Source organism: Neopsephotus bourkii, unplaced genomic scaffold (genome assembly GCF_033783945.1).
Source record: "Neopsephotus bourkii isolate Nb327-2 ecotype Australia unplaced genomic scaffold, CSIRO-AGI_Nbou_v1 NB_962, whole genome shotgun sequence".
Lineage (NCBI taxonomy): Eukaryota > Metazoa > Chordata > Aves > Psittaciformes > Psittacidae > Neopsephotus > Neopsephotus bourkii.
Genome location: NW_026901456.1, coordinates 5188546 through 5205313, shown reverse-complemented (window position 1 = coordinate 5205313; position 16768 = coordinate 5188546). Strand labels below are relative to the sequence as shown.

The 16768-nt window shown below is 38.4% G+C and overlaps 1 protein-coding gene across 4 annotated transcripts in view; it reads right to left on the bottom strand.

Annotated features, from left to right (window-relative positions):
* The window catches only part of MORC3 (MORC family CW-type zinc finger 3), a 29063-nt gene that overhangs the window by 4297 nt on the left and 7998 nt on the right, over positions 1 to 16768 (bottom strand). The window contains exons 3-16 of one of the 4 annotated variants that reach the window (XR_009726349.1): positions 15634 to 15766; positions 14331 to 14544; positions 13901 to 14049; positions 13138 to 13285; positions 11840 to 11971; positions 11460 to 11579; positions 10894 to 10991; positions 6985 to 7089; positions 6752 to 6874; positions 6556 to 6630; positions 5678 to 5720; positions 2714 to 2901; positions 1287 to 2114; positions 681 to 828 (exon numbers count right to left, since the gene is read on the bottom strand). Coding sequence is in view for 3 of the 4 variants with exons in the window: in XM_061359125.1 (XP_061215109.1) it covers positions 681 to 844; positions 1304 to 2114; positions 2714 to 2901; positions 5678 to 5720; positions 6556 to 6630; positions 6752 to 6874; positions 6985 to 7089; positions 10894 to 10991; positions 11460 to 11579; positions 11840 to 11971; positions 13138 to 13285; positions 13901 to 14049; positions 14331 to 14544; positions 15634 to 15766 (2503 nt within the window). In the remaining variant the exon portion in view is untranslated. Of the gene's footprint in view, positions 1 to 559; positions 845 to 1286; positions 2115 to 2713; positions 2902 to 5677; positions 5721 to 6555; positions 6631 to 6751; positions 6875 to 6984; positions 7090 to 10893; positions 10992 to 11459; positions 11580 to 11839; positions 11972 to 13137; positions 13286 to 13900; positions 14050 to 14330; positions 14545 to 15633; positions 15767 to 16768 lie in introns of those variants that run through there. The other 3 variants (XM_061359125.1, XM_061359127.1, XM_061359126.1) reach the window with 3 other exon arrangements.

The window sequence follows — 16768 nt, the reverse complement described above, 5'->3', positions numbered from 1 at the left end:
ATTCCATCCTACCTGCAAAGGCAGTATACCTATATTCCTGCTGGTCTGCTCATCCATGCTTCTATCTGTTACGTGTCCTTCTTTCGTGTGTTTGCTATTTCTACTAATCAAGAGCTGCCAGCTCTCTTAAAAATAAGTTTAAACCCTTGTTTGGTTCAAAGATACACTGGACACAAACCAGTGCTTGTTTCCAGAGAACTGGTCTGCAGTTAGAAGTTCTTTTGGAAAAGGAAAAAGTAAGTTTCAAAACTACCCCCAAACTCTTCTCAGTACAGTACTATTGATCAAGAAAGAAAAACAGAACATAAAAGTGAAGTTCATCTACACAGCATAAGGTAATGATCCCCTCCTTCCTGTCTCCTTTCTCTCTCCTTTTCTGCAAGTTGTGTCAAGAAATTATTTAACATTTGTGATATTTTAAGTGTCAGTGGGGCATTCTACTGTGTAATGGTCAATCCTCACGCAAATAGCCAAATTATGAAAAAATAATAATAAAAAAATCACTTGATTTAAAAAAATGTTACTGGAGTTAGGAGTCACAATAAGCAGTAGAAAAGAATTCCAAGAACTGCATTTTATTATACGATTATCAGACATAACCTTCTTCAAAATGTTGCAGATACAATGAGCCAACCAAAATCTTCCTTGAAATAACAGTCTAGAAAGAACAAAACTGATACCTTTCTCCATCAGAAAAATTTACAGAGTCTTCTACATTACTGGTGGTAGAATCATTTGCATGTGCTACTGCTTGTGGAATTGAAGCTTTTAACTGTGCGAGCTCTGCTTTCAGTTCTTCACACTGACAGGCAAATTGATTTTTTTCCACTTCTAGTAGTTCAACCTGGGAAGTAAATAAAAATTACTTTATACGTAAAAAAAAATTGCAGTGGATTAAAATAAAAGCATCTTATACAAATTTACACCGTTTTAACTTTACTGACTGCTTTTAGTTAACTTTTCAGTGAGACTGTAATATATGACAACCTAGACAAACTCCTTTAAAATAACCAGCTGTCAGCTGAACAACTGTATCTGTACGCCCCCTAACCTTGCTCTGTCTCTTTTGTCTCAAGTCAAAGCCACTTGGAGCCTTGCATTCTCTCCTAAGTTTGCTTATTTCTATCTACGAAAGCAGAACAGGAGATCCTAGGATAATTTAGTATTTCTTCTAACTTTTAGGTGGCTTGATCAGTTAGTGGACTGAAGCATACAACACCTTGTGTACGAGAACTATGAAACACCCATTAAAAATTAGAAATAACTGGTAATTTGAAGGATATCACTGCTTTAACAAACATACCTCGCTTTTATATCTGTCTCTCTCAATGCTGCACTTGTCCAGTTGCCTGAAAACATCATCCAGTTGCACAGCAATTTCATCTACCTCACTCTTGTTTTCACTATCTGCATATCCAGTTTTTAAGTTCTGCAGGGTACTACATTGTTCCTTCAGATTTGCTATTTCTTCTAAGGCCTGTTCATACAGAATGGTCACTTCTGACAAACTTCTTTCACAACCACTTTCTTCTTTAAATGAAGGAACTGTCTCAGTCGACTGATGGCACATTTCTTTTTTTACATACTTATTATTCAATTCAAAAATCCTCTGTTCCAGCGTTTCTACTTGTTTGGTTAATACTTCACATTTGTTTTTGTACGTTTCTTTTTCTTTGCTTAATAACTGCAGCTGATTTTTCAGTTCATTTCCAGAATCTACGGATGTCTCGGAAACAGCATTAACATTGTGCTCTTTAGTTTCCATCCCTGCCCTGGGAACTTGAATAGCAATGTCATCTTCCATCTCTTCCTTTTTAACAACTAATTTTGGGAGCTCTGTCTGTGTCGATGAGTTCAACTGTTCAGTTTTTGATTCTGAAGTAGGTGCACTGCAAGGTTCTCCAATGTCACAGTTTTCTTTCTGCTTCACTTCTTCATCCAAATTAATACATTCAGTTTTAACTACAGGAATATCAGAATCTGCTGAAGGCTTTGGAGTACTGCTCTCCTCTAAAATAATGACATCATCATCAAGGTTGTTGAATGTTTTGTCATTTAATCGAGGTGTCTTTAAAGACACAGGTGTAACGCAAGTAGGTGTCTTCCGTTTAAGACTGAGAAGCAAAGTATTAAACTGTTTATTATATTGCTGAAATTATATTGCAAAGTTAATTGTTTCAAACTATGTTTAGGGTTTCTATAAGCATTATTAAAAGCTACCACTCAGTAACCAGAAAGGGATGTCTCCCTGCATAGCATTTTAAGATGTGTAGCCAAAGTACCTTTCCTGTGAACACAAGTGGCTGACATCCTCACACTGAATTATCACCTTCACACATTATTGAAAAACAGACTAAGACTCAGTATTTGTGGGAACATCCCCCCCACCCCTCATTCCACAAGCATTCCTTAACCAGCAGAAGAAAAAACATACTGTAGAATGTAGTTAATACAATACAGTCTTTTCCTAAAGAAACCAACCACTAAGGAACTTTCTTCGCCCGTACACTCTACTTTTTGCTGCATTTACTTTTACACTTCACAAGGTTTCTTGGTACCTTTAATCAACCTGCTGCTTTCTATGGTCCCAAAAGCGACATATGAATTTTAGCAGCTATCAGCTGAAGACAGGATTACATCAACACCATGGTTTTCATAACAAGTTATTAATTTTAGAAATAAATAGGAATATGCTTTGCACAGGCTCACTAACCTGTTATCAGAATCAGAATGAGGTGAAGATACTGATCTATTTAAAGTAAGCAGAGATCTTCTGACAGAAGCATTTGATGTTTCTGGTAGAAGTGATCTTAGAACAGATTCCTTTCCACTCACAGCTGAGAATGTTCTGAAGTCTTTACTTGAAGAAACAGGTGTTCTTACAAACACTTCATTATTGACCTGTAACATAATATTAATTAAGAATTAAAAGAAACAGATATTAGTAGAGTCTTCAGAATAGGTTTAAGCAGTTCTAACTATCAGCCAACATACAAAATTCTTACCAGCATTTCTTACATGTACTACAAATATCTCCTTGAACCTTACTCAGTATTCTGCAATAACTAAAGCTAACTTGACTCTACAATGCAAACCACAATTTTCTTAAATATTGTACAACCCCTACCCCCAAACTCTACTGATACCTGTGAAGTGTTTCCTTCATGTTGGTTTAAGACATACAACATATTAGAAAGCAGCAAATTCTATATCGTAATTACAGACTTTTACCAGATTTCTTAGAGGACTTTGAATGCTGTACACTCCTCTCAATGCACAGATTTACTGCTGTCAGAAAGCAGCTTTCTGATCTTACAAGTCTTTCTCTAGATAGCTATTTTTAAAGTACTGTGTAGAACCTCAGGCAAGAGCTTTTCCCAAGCTGTATCTGTCTGAAGCTTGACCATGATACACAAAGAACGGGACAGCCAACTCTGGCAAACCTGCTCAGAATTAATTCAGCTTGTCTAAAGGAAAAGTACTTTATTCATAGAAATTACTTTTTTACTTGGGTAAACATAACTGGAGAAAAATTAATACAATGAAGTATATAGGTTAAAACGGCACATGTAAAACATCTACTACAGAAATTGAGTGATCTTCAGATAGCACTTTACTTTGAAAGCAACTTAAGCCAAAATCATGATTAGGAAATTTGATTCTGAGTTACGATCTACACACTCCAATCACTTCACCATGCTGATTTGCATCTGCTTTTAATCTGAATTTAAGAGCCTCCTTGCAAAAGTACAGCTACTCCAAACTACTCTGCATCTCCACCCTCCACTCCAGTTTTAAGGACATCTTCACTATCTCCTCATAATATCTCTCTACAACAAATGCACTTTCAATAATTAGATGTCATGCTCTCCTGGATTCAGCAGTAGCAGCCATTTTTCTCCCTCTGTAGCTAGTGCAGTGCTGTGTGTTTGACTTTCAGTCTGGAAACAACGCTGATAACACCGATGTTTTTAGCTGTTGCTGAGTAATGTTTACTCTGACCAAGGACTCTGCGAGTCTCATGCTCTGCCAGGGAGAAGGGGAAGCCAAGAGGAAGCAGAGACAGGACACCTGACCCAAACTAGCCAGAGGTATTCCATACCACAGCACGTCACGCCCAGTATATACACTGGGGGCAGTTACCCAGAAGGGCTAGATTGCTGTTTGGGTTGGGCATGGGTTGGTGGGTGGTGAGCGGTTGTATTCTCCCCCCCTTGTTATTTCCTTATCATTTTATTATTATTATTATTGGTGGTAGCAGCAGCGGTTTGTGTTATACCTTAGTTACTGGAATGTTCTTATCTCAACCTGTGGGAGTGACATTCTTTCAGTTCTTCTCCCCATCCCTCTGGGAGAGGGGGGAGGAAGGAGGAAGAGACTGAGAGAGCGGCTGTGTGGTTCTGAGTTACCAGCTGGGCTTAAACCACGACATGCTGGAAAACTATAACGCTTTTTACAACATCCTGGGATACCTACACAGGTTGTTAGGTCCTGACTTGAGCCCTAGATTTCTGTAGAAATCTGGGTGCAAAGGAGGCACTGGGCCTTGCTCCCAGAGCTCTACATCAGGAAGGGGCCATGCTGTTTCCACTGGGTACTGATGAGCAAAATGCCAGTTACAAAAAACACCCACCCTAATAAATACGATAAGAAATTAGAAATACAAGGAAAAGTTTCAATACACAGACAATACCCAGAAACTTTTGCAATTTTAAGAGGACTCAACAAAACCCTGACACCCTGCTCCAACCTTAGAGTGGGTGGCTCACTGAATTCACTTTTTTACCCCTCCACTGCTCTGCTCTCTCTACTGGCAAACAGAGGGCTCTTGCAATACAAAGAATGTCTCCATCAAAACACATTTTTTTTTAAAAATGAATGCAAAATGTAGTAAAGCTAGATCCAGCCACAGCACATCAGATTTCATGTTGCAAGAACATGCTACCTTTCCTATTAAAGCTGGCGCCAGTGATCACATTTTGCCATTCAGTCCACTCTGTGGTTGTATATTTTCTTAATGAGGATCTGAAATCAGCCCCCTTCCCTTAACTGACAGTCTGCCAGAATTATGCCATTTTACCAACTGCAGAAATCATACAATCCATCTGTTGTCTGCAGCCATGCAGGGGAAATATTTTCCAAAGAGAAATGTGGGTTGGCCCCAAAAGTATGTAATTATCCAAATTCTGAAATGTTTCAGATGTTTCAAGGTGCTCTTGGACCTGATGCTGGCCATCTAAGCTCCTATAAAGTCTTTTAGAAGAATGTACATAACTAAGCTATTGAGTTGGCAGGAAATTTTTGGAGTATAGGACCCTGCTTAGCTTCCAGTAATCATTCTAATGCCATAGAAGAGCTAGGAGTGGCTGATACATTTTCTAGCATTTTTTTTGTAAGAGGGTTTTGTCCCTCTCAAGCTCCTTCTTAAATACTACATACAAAGCAGTGATGCTTTTCCATCAGTGGAGAGCAAAAACAGAAGATTGTTGGTTTACTAATAGTGCACATAACCTGTACAGACATCTAAATGAAACAGGATGTTGAACCAGTCAGTTGGTCACCAGCTAAAGCAAATGTCAATTCAATGCCTGGCCTATTCAATCAAACTGCACAGTACTGTTGCCAGCAAGAACAATTTCACTACCAAAATCAGTTTCCTATCAACTTCAAGAGTTACCTGGTGGCTGAACTCCATCCGCTTCTTCAGTTTTTCCCTGTCTCTGTCCAGCAGCAAGGAAGAAAAAAAAAAACCAACACCAAAAAGCTTAGATTGAACATGTGAATTCATTATAAAAACAAACCAGCCTCAAAATCTAAAGCAAACATAACACTCCTTTATCTCAGTTACATACAACAGCTTAACTTCAAAAAAAATTCTCTCTTAGATGAAGGTTTATTTTAAAAATTTGAAAAAAAAAAAAAAAATAAAAATTAAAAAAATAAACCAACCCCGAAACTCCCAGCTCTACAACACCAGCCAGCATTAGTTAAAATTACCCAAGCTAGGTTTTTTTAAACACACCTTTGTTAAGAATCCTCTTATTATGAAATAGGTGTATTGAGGTATTCAGCTGGTTCAACACTGAAAAATCCTTGAATTTCAGTCCTTGAAAAATAACAGCTCCTTAGACAAAGTCTCCTAACAGCCCTAGTAGCCCGTTTCTGTAACATCCCAAACTATCTTAATCACTTACTACCACAAAACAGTGCCCCTCTAAGAGCTGTACTTGAACACCAATTGCTGCATTGCTCTCCTTAGTAGCTATTAAATGAAAGGCCCCTTTTGTTACAACTTTCCTAATTTTGATTTAGGAGGGCAAACAGGTATTATGTCAGAGAGAAATCTGAATGTAATGCCAACATGCTACTAGAAAAAAACCAGTGCTATTCATCTATTCACTGCTACAGTCAAGTCTTGATTTTAAGGCACTATTTTCTGGCTGGATATATTTCCAGAAGAGTTGCAATTACACCACAGGTGACAGTAAAGGGCATTTAGTTTTCACATTCCTTTTCTAATGCTGAGACACTTGTAAGAAACTCTCTAGTACTCACTTTTTCTTGTAAGTTTTCTCATATGTAGGATGTATTAAGTCATCATCTTCTGGTTCTTCTGGCACATTACAATTCCTGAGTCAAGGAAGGGGAAGGATTTGGGGACGGGAAATGAAAAAGAGCTTAACATCCATGCTTATAAGAGGTGATAAGAACTAAAAGCAGTACTGAAATATTCATCGAAATCTAATGTTACCGGAATTGTGGGTCGGGGTTCAGTGAGCAGAACCACTTTTCTGGCAAATGCTCTATTCCATCTGGCAGCTTCCGCCATTTCAGACATGAATCACATTGTACCCATGTCTGATCAGGCTGTTTTCTGCAATGAAAAAAATACCAGCACTTTCACATGAAAAGTTCATTTTCATGACTGAGTGTAGAACAGTAATAACAGTATGTAAATTTCTTCTATTTAGAAGCGATACTCACTGTATCTCCTCAACTGGCAAAGCTAATGGGTATTCTCCATTTGCCTTTGTTTTCATTTCGTTCCAGTAATCATTAAGCTTCTCTCCTAATGCTGCTATTGTAAGTCTGAAAAGTTTTTAAAAGACCACCATAAATAATCAAATCCTAGCACAGTAAGAACCTTTATGATCTACAGTGAAAAAACAAACACAAACCACTCTAATGTTTCTATTTGCACAACAGTAAGCTTTTTGCTTTGAGAAAAGCCTAGAAATCAGAAATTGTGTGAAGCCTTGTTTGTCAATAAATAAATTGCTGAAAATATGAGTTGGAGCACAAAGACTGAAATCAAAGAGTCCTCAATTCAGAAGCACCATGAATTTACAGAGCAAATCTTGAAGCTACATCACCAGTTCAACCTCAGTCATAGAAGAAACAAGTACAAACCCACCTCTGCCAATCCACTACCTAGCTGTGTAATTAGCTGATATTCCCATATACCTATGGAATTGCAGGTTCATGACTACTCCAAGCTGACATGCAACAATATGACAGGAAGATTGAAAACTTACCACTGTAGTATAAAGTCAACATGTTGTTAAATGGAGCAGGCTAGTCCTACCCTAGGTTAATTTTTAGCTAGTTTCCTGATCAGGGCTCATTGTGCAGCCCAGTGACTACCAGAGCTGGCACACACAGGAGGGAGCCGTGTGTAACAGCAACAAGCCCCACAGATGAGGCAGAGGTAAGACTGTCTCTTGTAAGCATGCTGAATTTATATCAGGGTAAAGTGGCTAGGCAACCTGAGTCTGAAAGCCAGTCGATCCCTGCTTGCCTTATTCCAACATTTAAACCACCCTGTACCTTGAACTAACACAAATGTGTTTGCAGTGAACCAGTATGATGACCTAGAGAGTTCTGATTTAGATCACCTCTGAACACAAGTCATGAATTTCTGTGCCAGAGAAAAGGGAGTACCACAAAGGCAGAAATGAGCAGCAATACATGGATGGGATCACGTCTCTTCTGGAGGGGGAAGAAGGGACGGTCAGCTTACACTGATCATGAAACTGCAGCATCAGTCTTATGTTTCTGTTTTGGGCAGGAAAGTTACCTTCTGAAAACCAGTAGCACTCTGCAGAAAAACATTTATAAAGGAGATCTTTCAAGCATAGTATCCCTCTGTGCCCACATTACATGTTGGTTTTCTTTTAAGAAACATGTAAAAAGCATTCAGTACTCACAGTGCCAGTTTGCAGGACCGTAGTGCAAACCCTGGTCAAGACAGATGACTGTACTATGATGTTCCTAATTCCTCCCTTTCTGCCAAAGGAACTGTTAGTGCCACCACACAAGAAAAGGTTCAGGGAACATCTGTATTGAAAAAACTAACAAGAGCTATTTTCCAGTTTGACTGACTACCTGATCTGCTTTACCATGTTTTTTTGTTAAGGGTTCTGCCAGCACAATGGTGATAGAAACACAGGAACTTCTTAAAACTGACAATATCACTGCAAAGAGCAGCACAAACTGTGGGTATCAGTTAAAGGTACAGGCAGACTGAACTGCAGTGGCTGTAGCAGCTATTAGGTCTGTTGCTCCTCCAGGGGAATGCTGTTTCAACAGCAGGAATGACCAGATTTATAATGCTCCTCAATTGCTGCAATTAACAGGTCTGTTTATTACAGCCCTCAGGTGTGGTTTCTGCATTATCTTTATAGGCTGAGCTGAATATAAATCAGCAATTCAGGAAACGCATGGTGGACGTGTTGCCAGTGGAAGCTGAGCCACAACTAACTGAAGGGCAAAACACACAGCCTGAAAAAGGTAATGAATTCTCCTGCCAAAGTTTACCCTACTTATGTTTGAAAGTTAATACCCTAAATTTTCAAGTCTAAGACACAAGCATTAGGGCACATAGAAGGAAAGTACCTGCTTTTTTAAGTGTATATGGTCAAAGGAGCCATCAAGAAGAACAGAAACAAACCTGACTGACAAGGGAGGTAGTGATAAGAACAATCCTGGTCAGTCACAAGAACTGGTAAGAGTACATGGAGTGTGAGAATGGTTATTTTTTCAGTTCGGAGGACAAGGAAAGGAAAAGAGAGGAGCACAGAGAGTCATAAAACCCGACCAATTAGCATTAGCAAAGACAACAAGAAACAAACCTAGTCAGTCATGCTAATTGACAGGCTATCAAAAAATACAGGCAAACTAGGATTTTGCAACCGGTAAGGATGCAAATCTGAGGGTCCAGGATGCTTGAAACTATGCCAACTGATGAGGCAATGTGCATGAGCAAGGAGGAGCAGGGAGGGACAAAGAGGGGTTTGACAGAAGGTACAGAAGAAGCTGGTTGCATGTAAAACAGGTTCAGTCGGTACAGTTATCTGGACTACAGCTAGCCCTATCTTCTTGTATATTATTTAATAATTTCTTAAATCTCTACATATTCTTTAGCCCATGTGTATGGCAAGAACTAAGTCCCGGCTATGGGTGAGAGCTGTGTGTGAGTGGATTTGCTGCCAGCTCCTGGAGTCAAGACTGAATGTGTCATGCCAGTTATTGGAGCAAGCAAAGGTCTCAGCTGCCACCCACTAAGGCAGGAAGTGCATTCCCCCAAAACACAGCTCCTGGGGTGGACCAGTGTGAGTTAGGGTCTCAGCACTGGCAGCTGGAACAGGACCGTGTGTTACAGCTCATGTGCCTGGTGCTGGCAGGGGGGACAAGTGTCTGCATCTTCACCAGTCCCAGTGTACTGGTGTGCATGGAGCGTGCACATGTATTTCCCTCCAAACTGGACTCAGCAGTGAACAGGAGGCCCCAGCTCTGGGCAGGGATATCAGGCAGGCATGGATACATGTTGGTATACCCAAGGGAACTTGCAAGTATGAAGTGTCTGTGGTATGATTACATGAGTACACACACATTTGCTAGCGAACAGCAAATCACTAGCCAGTGCGTAGGGGGCCTCTGAAGCAGGTAAGAGCCTGGGTCCAGGCAAGGATGCCAGAAGGACAGAGGGGCCGTGCTAGTACTTGGGGGATCCACAAATGTACATGTGCTTGTGAGCCTAGAGTGCCATGTGTGTGACTTCACAAGTGAGATTCTATCTCTGCCAGCCTAAGAGAAGGAAGGGGACTTGGCTGTTTATGCTTTATGGGAGTCCTGTATGTAACACCTTGTGTGTGGCAGTCTCTGTAACAGCCATGTCAGTGTCCTCTGTGTGCAGCTCTGGGACATGTGCTCAACTTTGCTACTGGTTGAACCTGCAAACAGGAGGGTCGTAGCCACATCCTGCAGCCGGGGTAGAAACCCCAGGTCCCCAGGCTGGGCTCCAGCGGCCAGGCAGGACGAGTCCTGAGGCAGAACTGCTGGAGGAGGCAGCTGCTCCTAATACCCCTTTTAACATGAAGCAGCACAGAAAACAGAATACGGCCAACAGCCCTGTCATCATGAAAGGAAAAAGTAGTAAGACAGCGTCCAGTCCATTCTTTGGAATGAAACCGAAAAGAAGGGCTCAAAATTATCCAGAAAAGCTATTCCAGAAAGGAACCAAACAAGAAATGTTATGAAAAAAAGTTCACAGTGTGGGATTCGTGTATCACAATTTTAGTCAAGTGCCACACATACCCGTATCTTGGCAAGTTATTCTGTGCTCATTTTACAGTCACTGATGGGCAGAATTGCAACCAACCACTTTTTAGGGCACTTACCTTACAATGAAGTGGACTCTAGACGCTCTAGACTTCACTGACTGAACAATGAATTCAGCATGACAAGTGTACATCCTGCCCTTGCTGTTCAGAACAGTCATGCAGTTTAATGATGGCACATAAGCTTTTATTTTTACTACTTAGAAGTCTTTAGTGCTAAGTATTTCACAAGGAACACCATTCAATAGAAAGTGTGCAGAAAACGTACAGTTACCTGTATTCATTTGTGTAGTCAAAATCTTGTTTGTTATGAGTGGGTTTTAGAAAATTGCATTCAATGATCCCAACTACACCAACACCCATGTTGTTTGCCTGTAAGAAAAGAAGATCTAGCAGAAAAAACAACATATACTCTATGCTAATACTGCAAGAGTCTGTCAGAGGTAATCAGCTATGTATGCTAGGTAAGATCAATTTTCTGGCTTACAACTCTTCTCCAAAACCCAAAATCTTGACACAAGCCTGCCAAATTATTATTATTATTAAGTAATAATAATAATAATAATAATCATAATAAAGTCTGTTCCACCCCTCTTTTTGTCCTGAGAGATATGTTCAGGCCTGTATTTTATGCATCAAGCTTAGTTTCAAAGCCAAACATTAAAACAATCACATAAAATTTAGTCTGAGCAGCCATTAAGAATTGTATTAAAAAGGTAGTTTTGTAAATGATGTATCAATATCCTAGTTCCCATCTGTATTATTTAAAAAAAAAAAAAGCATTTGAGTGAAAATGATTTTCTGAAGATGTTAAAATATTTTTGAGCTTTAATTTTTTACCTTTAACTGACAGCCAACTCTTTCATAAGCTTTGATAAGTCTGTTTTTATGGTACATCATTATTCCATAATGATCTTTGTTTCTGCAGTTAAATCCAAAAGTAATTCTTACTGTTCTAGCCTTTTACCAGATATTAAGGAAAAGTTTGGCTAATCTCATAACCACATAGACTTACTCTGAGTGTTCATTCTAAACTGGGTCCTGGAACTTTTTTCTATTAAGAAAATTCCTTCAGTATGTCTTAAAATAAAAATAAATACATGAATAAATAAAATCACATGAGTGTAACTGCAACATACCAATCAGAATCCAGTTAGTTTACAAAGAAAGTCACATCATTAAATTCAGCATGCAATGATGTAAATATACGTAAAGGATACATTCAGAAATTTTGGCCTATATATATCACGTTCAATGAAGGCAAGGCTTTTGGACACCAGCTGTGTTTTCACTTTTTGTCCTCGCAGAATGATCTGCATTGTTGGCTTCAGATACAAAATACTGCAATAAGCCTACAAAACAGAGTAACTGCTGTTACTAAAAAAACCCCTCTGAAACATCAAGGTATGAAAATTTTGCAATACACATTACATTTAGGAAGACAAACTCAAGTTTTAACTCGGTTCTATTAAATGTGGGGCTTTTTTCCAACTTGAATCCAGAAAAACAGGATACATGTATCACAAATTAAATCAATAGCAATTGAAGGACAACTTTTACACATGACATATTAATCAGGTATCTGAAGATGCAGTGTTAACACTAAAAGAGCTCTCAAGCATAGAAGCCTCTTATTCCCCTATCGAGAGATTAAATATTCTACTACAAACTTCAAATAACAAATAAAAACATGTTAACTTTGCTCCAAATGATTATATATAGCTTGATAATAGCTACATCTATGAATTCTAATTCGCATTTCATTTACCATTACATTTACAACTTCTAATACTTGAAGCAGATATAGGGCTTCAGCAAGTCAGAATAACTGAAGGGTTTAGTTCAAGTGAAATACTTCCAAGTATTATTCCCCCTCCCCGCCCCCAAGAAGCGTGCCCAGAAAAATTAGAAATTGCAGATAAATTTTCTTACAAAAAGACAACTTCAAAGCTTATAAGAATCAATAGTGGAGAAAGTGATCATATCAATTTGCTTACAGGAAAGTTTTGTCCCTGTCTGCGTGAATGCATTCAAACAACACAGCTGCTTCCCACAAAACCTAGAAATAATACTTTAAAAAAGGATAGTTTTTGCTTCACAAAGATCCAGATGGGCATATGCATGTATACCTGCACTACAATGGAATCTTACTTTGCTGAACACCACAAACACTCCTATTTAACTTCAGAAGCTACTTATCGCATTTCCTGATTTTCTCCTTAGTGGATAATGATGGCTGTATGTAACAGCAGAATATATTTGCAAGACTATATAAACCCCAGTAAGTTTCTTCTAACCAGCAAACGTCTACAGAAGTTCACAAATACATTCCACCTTCAATTTCAATACAGATGTTGACATACTGCCCTAACATTTAAATTCTGATATTTGTCTCCCTCCTCAATCAACACATCTACAGTATAGCACACTATATTACATAGTATTACATTAAAAGAAGAACAAATACCCTCCAGCTTCAAAAAATGAACAAACAAATTTTAAAGAACCTTATACATACTCTCAATGAGTAGTCACTTTCTGGAACAATCTGGTCCAGTCTCTCTTGCTTTTTATATCCTCTTTTGCCTGTTTCATCTAAGTCTTCTGGAATTCTGATGTCATATTTATCCTTGTCAAAGTCAAACTCCGTTTTTTCATTTTTATCTCTGAGAAGTAATATTAAAAAAAAATATCCTTATTATGACAAAAAGGAAGCCAATACAAGATAAGATACTGTAGTGGACCCAGGAGTTATCATAAAGATGCAAGAGAAAGAGAATTCCTTTGAGCCATGGTGGTTTTCCACATAGCTTGGAAAGAACAAAAATACTTATATGTACAGGCAAGAATTACTGGCTTTTGAAGTCTGGAGTCAGCAGCATCTTTCTAGAGGGATGTAGTACTTTCTAAGCATCTCAACTATCATAAAATTAACAGAAAGCCAAGTAACAACAATTGTATTTACTTGTCTGAAGTAACAGATTTATAATGTACCTATTTAATTTCTCCTTCTGGCAACAGCAATGATATCTTACCGAAGGAAACTATGAAGTCCTTTACTTTTTCCTTCCTTATGCTTTGTTACTTGAGGTATCAGCAAAAGTTCTCATGTAACAATAGTCTTTCAATTGTGCGAGCTTGAATCTAGTTCCTCTATCACAGCTAACTGCCCACAGCCCTTTGGAATTACACCACAAAAAAAACCCTAAACTTGTAAGCTTGCATACACAGAAAGGTAACAAAGTAAGAGAAGGATACAAGGAGACTGGAATTCATCTTACCTTCTAAGATTCCAAATGATAATTCTTGTTCCTTTTTTCCCCATTATAGCATCTAGCTCTGCCAGTAATTTCTCCTCAGTAGAAAATAAAGAATGTGTTAAGATGGCTTTCAGGCTGTTTTTGGATTCTGCTGGATCACTTATCTGTCGTAAGCATTATGTTAAGGAGAGTAACTTTGAATGAAGTAAGCTTTCAGAACAGGAGGACATTTCCACAACAGTATCCTGTACTTAACTTCACAGGTTCTCTCACTCCACATCTGAGAGCTCCTACAAATGCAAAGGCCTTAACAAATTATAGCCTTTCTTGCATCTTACAATTTATTTAGAGTATCTGTAAGATTAGACAAGGAGACATCCTTTACTGATACTGTCATCCAAGTTTAGCATGTATCCACAACTTTTCATCCAGAAATTGTTAAAAGGATATGATGGTTGTTAAATGTCACTATAGGAACCATGACATGTTCTGCTTTTGTGACTTCAAGGAAAGTCTGAGATAACAGGCCGACACTCATGCTTTCTCCATTCTTGGTGAAGACTATTGCATCTTTACCCAGGCGCATTGATCCTGACTTAAACCCATTTCCATACAGTCCTACCGGAACACGGCCATTCAACGCAGACTTCTCACTGAAGCCAAAGCTGAAATATATGAAAACATCAGAAGAGTGTAACAGGTCCTATAAAACTTAAAAACCCAAAAGATGCATGCAAGCCTTACCAAACTAGATTCAAGTACAAGTTAATAGCTTGCTTTATAGACCAGGAACAATGACAATGTACAGTTATGCAAATCCTGAAAGTTATCTTGCTAAAACCATACTGCAAGAATCCAGATAAATTTACTTTCATCTTTAAGTATGGAAAAGAAATATAATCTATCTGGAATTATGCAGTAAGCATTCCTATGGGATTCTAATAGTTATCTTGTGGCTTCACAATAAATACTAAGAAAAGCCCCTAAAGCTCCCCTCTAATTGCTTGAAAATGTGCCATCTACATATCTTCCATTAGTAACTGCATGACATTTAAAGTAAACCAGGTAACTGTATCTAGAACACAGAATTTAACAAGCAAGCTATTACTTACAGTGGCTAATAGGAAAAGAAAAGTAACAGTTTCAATTCAAGCTTCCTCAAGTTTACACACAGATTTATCTGCAGGCAGAGCAATCTTTCATTCTAAAAGAAAGACTGAACAGCAACTTCTTTGCTAACTGTAGAAGCTGCAGAAATATTTCAAACCCTACAGCACATTTAAAGATAAACAAACCACATCAGTATAATTCCCTTATGTTTTCCACAACACCTTCTATTTTGAATATTCCAGAGGGTTTGAATTGAATCTCTCTTCTTCCCCCTTCTTGCTTGCTTAACTTAAACAAAAGCAATCAAATTAAAATATTAGGAAAAAATTCAATTTTCCTTAGCTCCACTATAGGGCACTACTGAGTTTATACAGTACAACCACTGCATAGAAAGTTAAATGGGAAGGATGACAGAAAGGATAAAAGGAAATTAGGAGATAAAAACACTGATAAAGTTGTGAGAGAGTTTTACTAGCAACTGCCTATTCTACAGTCTCACTTGTATAACCACTCACCTTCAAAAAAGCAGGTTTATAAACAAAATTAGTTGATTATATATGAGAAAAAGGAATAACCTTAGCAGTAACAGAACTAGGAGCTGGAATTTTCACAAGGAAATAAAAAATGCAAAAGAGGTTATCCACCTTAGCATTTTGTGCAGCTTCTCTGAGTTCATACCATTTCCATTATCAGTGAATGTCAAGCATATAGTGTTGTTTATCACCGTTTTGTCTATCCATATCTGTTTAGCACTCACATCTGGATCATAAGCATTATCTGAAGAGAAAGAAAGCAAATAAGGGTGAGATACTAAGAAGCAAAAATTAAACAGTTTAAGTCAGAACATACTTTAAAGTGTTGTAATTCCAGTGAAGATGTCAGATAATAACTCTTCCAAAGTTACTTAAATCCGTATGTAACACCCAACAGAGCCTTATGTAGTAGGAATACATATATAATCAATCTGCCAAATGTCAGGCTTGCAACACTGCCAAACAGCTATATGGAGCAGCTGTCCCTAACCTCACTGTAGTGTTGTGTTTGCACATATGTTTATTTGGTGAATATGGCAGCTTAATGTAGTCCCCCAGTTGTGGGCCCGTGACACTCAAGTCACATGCTAAACTAATGAAGCTCTGAAATTGCATCCATTTTTCAGCTCCACAGCTAGGTATGTAATACCAATACAGAAATTTTGTGCTGGCACTGATACAAATTTCTCAGCTAGGTCACTGAATATTAGGCAACTTTTACACAGAAGCAAGAAACCATAGCATTTAATAAAACCTAAGTCTCCTAAAACACTACCTTCTTTATAGATGAAAACACTAAATCAAAATGTTATGATGTTTTGAGAGCTGCATCAAAACTTGGCAAACCTTGACTGGAAACAACACACAATTTCCCAGATATTACAAGATGACAGTAATACATAGGCGAAAATTTAGGTGGAGCTGAGCAGCTCAAAAATGAGAGCAGAAAATGAAACTGAAACAAGTTTCTACTTTCATTTCCTGTCTCCCAAGCAGTTGTTGCAATATTTACTTTCTCCCAGCCACACAAGCATCTTTTCTGCCTGGCCCCTAGAAGGCTACAGTCCAGAATGCAGACAATGTATCACTGATATACATGGCTGCAACAACATCTTACCTGCTGCAGGCCTGTGGGCTTTTAAACTGGGAAATGGATTTGAAATACTACCACAACTTCAGATAATAAAATTTGAGATACTAAAAAAGGCAAGAAAAAAACCTGAAGCCCAGCTCCCCACATCCCACA